Source organism: Gekko japonicus, unplaced genomic scaffold, assembly GCF_001447785.1.
Source record: "Gekko japonicus isolate JY-2015 unplaced genomic scaffold, Gekko_japonicus_V1.1 scaffold282, whole genome shotgun sequence".
Taxonomy (NCBI): Eukaryota; Metazoa; Chordata; class Lepidosauria; order Squamata; family Gekkonidae; genus Gekko; species Gekko japonicus.
This window is the reverse complement of record NW_015159718.1, coordinates 71231-76677: the sequence shown is the minus strand read 5'-3', so window position 1 is coordinate 76677 and position 5447 is coordinate 71231. Positions and strand designations below refer to the sequence as shown.

Here is a 5447-nt window from a genome sequence, read left to right as displayed (position 1 = left end):
GCTCTCGTCTCCTTCCACTGAAGTCTTCAACACTCCATCTGAAATCATTACACAAAACAGCAGCCCTCTGCTTAGCCCCACATAAGCACAGGGAGATTGTTATGACTACTCTCGTAGCCATGGCAGTGACGTCAGAGCCTGGTGTTCAGGCCTTCAATACAGGGGGTGGTGACAGAGCCCGGGGAAGGCCTCCAGAGCCCCGCCGCCTGCCTTTCCCAGCACCTACCTACCTACCTTCCTTCCTTCCTTTCCCTCCTTCTTTCCTTCTCTCCTTCTTTCCCTTTTCCTCCTTATTTCCCTCTTTCTCTCCTTTCCTTCTCTTTTTTCCTTCCTTCCTTCCTGCACAGATCTGTGCATCCCCCCCCCATAGATAGCAATCCAAAACAGTCCAGTGGCAGCTTTAAGTTTTATTCAGGTACAAGCTCTCCCTCCTCTGTGAGGGCAGATCTGCGGATCCCCCCTCCTCATAGCTAGCAATCCAAAAGCGTCCAGTGGTGCCTGAACGGTGGGTGTTGCCTTCTGACACACTTCTGGTGATGTCAGGAGGTGTGGCATATGCAAATAAGTTATGCTAATGAGTTATGCTAATGAGCTCCTGCACCTCCTTTTCTACAAAATGACCCCTGGTTTTTACTATCTGTATATGTCACAAGGCAAACTCCGGAGCACGACAGAAGACAGGAGGGCCTGGCGTAATGTGGTCCATCGGGTCGCGAAGAGTTGGACTCGACTCTGCGACTGAACAACAACAACAACATATGTCACAGGAAATGATGAACACTTGACTTTAGATAGATACACAGACAGACAGGCAGACAGACAAATGGGGACCCATGAGACTCATGGGAGGAATCCCATCCTTATCTACCCTCATTTGAACAGACTGGTCACTTGCTAGCCAGCCAGCCTGCTCAGGTTAAACACACATGCCATGGGGGGGGGGCTCCAATTCCCTCACGTGCCCACAGTTCTGTCACCTTAGTGACAGAAGGAAACAATGGGGGCTTCTTATCCTCCTTCCCCCACCTGCCTCCAATGCCACAGCCTTGGCAGCTGGGGGGCAGCAACAGCTCCGATGGTTCCTTCCCCTGCCTACCTCTAGTGCCACTGACACCTGAGGAGAACAGGGGTGGGCAGAGTGTCCTACACCTACTGCCCCAATCACCTCCAGTGCTGTAGCCTCTGTGGCCAATAGGAGGGGTAGAAAGAGTTCCACCTGCTCCTTTTCCTGCCTGCCTTCCATATTGCTGCCACATTTGTGACTGAGGAGGGTAAGGGGTGGGCAGAATGTTCCACTCCTCCTCCCTCTGCCCACCTCCAGTGCCACAGGCTCAGCAACTAGAGGCAGCAATGGCTTCTGCTCCTCTTCCCCTGCCTGCCTCCAGCATTGCATCCTCATGGGGGAAGGGCCAGTTCATTTCATTTCAATAAAAAGGCCCGTTCATTTCATTTTGTTGTCCTTCTTGCACACCTTCCATCATATATGCAACTTATTGTCATAAAAGCATCACTGCTAGGAATCTGCTGAATACGTACAAAATGAAATTAATCCAAGGACAGTTCCTTGCTAGAAAAGTGGAACCAAGGATATTTTCTTAAGGCCACTGCAGACTCCTTGCACTTCGCCTTCTTCCATCCAGACATATCTCTTTCTACTTATGAGCCCTACATTTACTTCTTCTTTTTTAAACCCCCGGAGGGATATTTTTATTATTTTTTTTAATGAGACTACAAAACTACAAAGAAAAATATAGGGAGGGGAACTACATCTATGGATAAAGGAAAGATACCCACACTAACTAAAAACGCAAGAGTGGAAGATCACATCCGTGTTAAACTAAATATTAATATTCAAAGTGTTAGTAAAACAATATACTTGTAGATTTCTTGTTTTTCACAGCTTCTGTATTATGAGAGAACTTTCTGAGCATCTTCTTTACTTCAAAGGGCCATTTATCAGAGTCCTTCTGCCCTTACTTCGGTTTTCTATCTCTAAAGTCATACACGGCTTTTATTGCTCCCGAACCCATTTCTGCTGCAGAGTCTTCATCCGTTCCAGAGGCAGCTGAGTCACTTGACTTAGTTTCTTCATCTTTAGATTCTTCCCCCGATCCCAGCTGACGTCTCAGGAAATTTTTTGGCTTTAAAGATGGAGTCTTCTCCCTTTTATCGTTGATTTTAAAGATGACACCTTCAGGGATCGCCCACCAGTACTGAATTCCATTTGTTTGAAGAAAAGAGGTTAAATCCTTGTAGCTCTTCCTCTTTTGACGAATTTCAAATGGAATGTCTTTGAAAGTCTTGATTATTGTATTCCCGAATTTCATTGGAGTTGCTGAAGTTGCCTTTAATATGGCATCTCTGGTCTGTCTTCTTGCAAATCTAACCACAATCTCTCCAGGCAGGCTATTTTTTTTATGTAATTGGAGTAAGCCCGATAGGCCATATCCATATTTTTTATTATTTCTTCCACTGGCAAGCATGTCACTGGAGCATTAATCTCACCCAGAGTCTTCTTCAGATCTTCTTTTTCTGTTTCAGGAACTCCCTGGAACCTGAGAATCATATTGGCCTTTTCCATTTGCAGCTGTAACAAACGATTTTCTTGGAGATTTTGTTTTATTTCAACTTCTCCCATCATTTTCTTCATCTTCTTACTTGCGGTGTCCATCTCTATAATTTTCTCAGTTACATGCTCCACTTTCTTTTCCATTTCTGCCAGCTGGCGCTGTTGTAAAGAAAAATTTTGATTTAACGAGGTCAGTTGCTGCTTAATACCATCGAGTTGCTCCATCACTGGCTTGAGCATATCTGCTAACATCTTCATGACGTCAGCTCCCTCTTCCGGCCTCGGGCTCTGACTACCCGGTTTCGCTTTAAATTTTCCTTGGGATGCCGCCATTTTCCAACTTTGTTTACAATTTCAAACCGCTTCACCGGGGCTTGAAGAACTCGTCACTTCGCTATCTGCACTCAAGTAACTCTCAAAATACACGCACTGTTTATTTCCTCCCGCTCCCCCTTTGATACGTTTATCTGTCCATGCACTTAAGAGGCGTCCCTCTTTGCGCTCCGCTTTTCCCACGGGGGTGTGTGTATGATCCGATTATCAAATAGTCCATTTACTTAGAACTCACGTTCATTGTTGGTCATATCTCTGACCTCGCTCACTTCAATCGTTATTCCACTCGATCTCCCGCCCTTGTCCCGGTCGAATTAGCTTGTGCCCGAAGGCCACACATCGGCAGGACCATCAGAGCAGAGGGAAGCCTCGATTCTCTGGCAGCAAGCCATCAAAGAGGCTAACCCTCAAAGCCCTCTGGCCTGGAGCCTTTCGCAAAGGCTCCGTGGGGATGCCACTTGAGGTGCTAATCGTCTCTCCAAGGTCTGGGGAGAACAACCGCCATCGCCAATCCACAAACTGGAAGTCTCAGCCCTACATTTACTAATAAACAAATTTTACATTGTGATAATCAACCCGTTACCATGCTTATTACATGGGTATATAGATCCTAGGTGGCAATGATTCCCGTTTGCCATTAGTCTCCCACAAGTTCTAGTATAACATTATTACAATAAAATATTCAGAAGGAATTTGCTCTGAAAGTTTCCAATTTACATTTTCAAACCATCATGGCATGATAATTATATCCCTCAGATATTTACGCTTTATTCAGCCCTAGCATACATCACAGTCTATTTATGTTGTTCACAGACCAAGTTAGATGGAATGTAAAAACAAAACAAAAAGAAGAGCATTGAGAACAGTTAACCAGCCCATAAATAACTTTATTTTTATCTGGCTTACATCCCGATTATGCAGATAGGTTGGCACAAAGATTATCTTATGCGAACACAGCTACAGAGCAATGCAAATGGCAGGAGTTATCTTGCCAAAGGTGCTGTTTCAATCCCATTATTAAAAGTTATTTCAGGTATACAACAATGCCAGTGGAAGCCCCTAAACGAGAATACCAATTGAGGATTAGAAAAGATAAAGCAAAGTGAAGGCTGAAGGACTCTGAATGGTGCCTTAAAGCATGTGATATAATTGATGCTCTTGGGGTTGTCTTTAAACAGTTAAAAATGGTTAAAAGATAAATAATTTAGCTTAATTGACTATGTTCAATGTAATGCAAGCATTTTAGACTAACACTTACATAAGCTGATGTAATTATCTCCTATACTTGGGGGTTTAGTTATTAGTGGTTTTCTTTCCTTTCTCCTTAGATGTAGATGTTCCCTCCCTACTTTTTCATTGTAGTTTATAGAAAAAGCAATAAAAATCCCCTTTGGGGGCATAAAAAACAAAACAAAAAAACACAATGCCAGTGGATCCATGATAGCTGAAACACCTTTACGATATCACATAAATTACAGGAGTCTAACATGTGGACCACAGTCCAAATGACCCTCCCCAAGATTTTTAGCAAAAACTTTTTTTAAAGTTTTTCGCATTTAATTCTGCTACAATAGTATCATGAAACTGGGACATCGTGAAGAATCGCTGACAAAAAGAAAATAGAGTATGAACAAATCTTTGCATAACTCACATTTGAGTCATGTCTCATACTCATACACCAAGCATTGACCCTTTTAACTCTGACAATGTTGCTACAACAGAGTTGTTATTGAGTGGCTAAGGCTGAGGACAGACACAGTGTGGAGCCTCAAAGATCATTCTACCTATGGTTGAAAAAAATTGGGACACTCTGACACAAGTGATTCATTTTATCATATCCCATCTTTCTCCATGCTGTGATGCTCCATTTTATTTACTCAGAAAATGGTATGCCACCTCTCCAGACCTGCTCAAGGTAGCACACAACAATAAAACAAAATGCAGCATGCAATAAAAACAATAAAAGAAATCAATAAAAGCACAGCAAAACAATCCGATACAAAATTAAAAACCTAAAAAAAATCACCAATGATATTGACAGAACCATCCTCAGGCTAGAAGATAAGCTTTTTTAAAAGGACAGACTCCCTTAGTTAAGAGCCTGAATAAAGACAAATGTTTCCAACTGGTGCCTAAATGAAAGTAAAGTAGATGCCAGGCAAGCCTCAAAGGGAAGGGCCTTCCAGAGGTGGGTGACACAACAGAAAGAGTCCTGTCTCTAGTCATCACCAGTGTTCCCTCTACTGCTGTGCACTAGCACATTTTTAGCCCTTGGTGCATAGATATTTGCCTCAGCATAGGGCAGGAATGAAGGAAGCAGATGGGCTCCCCTTTGATCTAGCGACATGCAGCAGCAACCCGTAGCAGCCACCAGCAGTTGTTCTTTCTCAGTGGGAGGAGGAGGCACTGTGAGACTGGGCTGGGCCTACAAGCAGCAAGTCCCACCTACCTACCTCACTCATCCAGTCAATAGCTATCATGAGCTCTCTCACAAACAGGCTCCTTCCTGCGTGCCAATGGACTTAGCCTACCCACTCCCCCCCCC

At 43.8% G+C, this 5447-nt stretch overlaps 1 protein-coding gene across 1 annotated transcript in view; it reads right to left on the bottom strand.

Moving 5' to 3' along the window:
- Positions 1-5447, bottom strand: part of PPM1H (protein phosphatase, Mg2+/Mn2+ dependent 1H) — a 150545-nt gene that overhangs the window by 117470 nt on the left and 27628 nt on the right. Inside the window, exon 3 of the mRNA XM_015419137.1 lies at positions 2659-2728. Coding sequence (XP_015274623.1) covers positions 2659-2728 — 70 coding nt within the window. The remainder of the gene's footprint in view (positions 1-2658; positions 2729-5447) is intronic.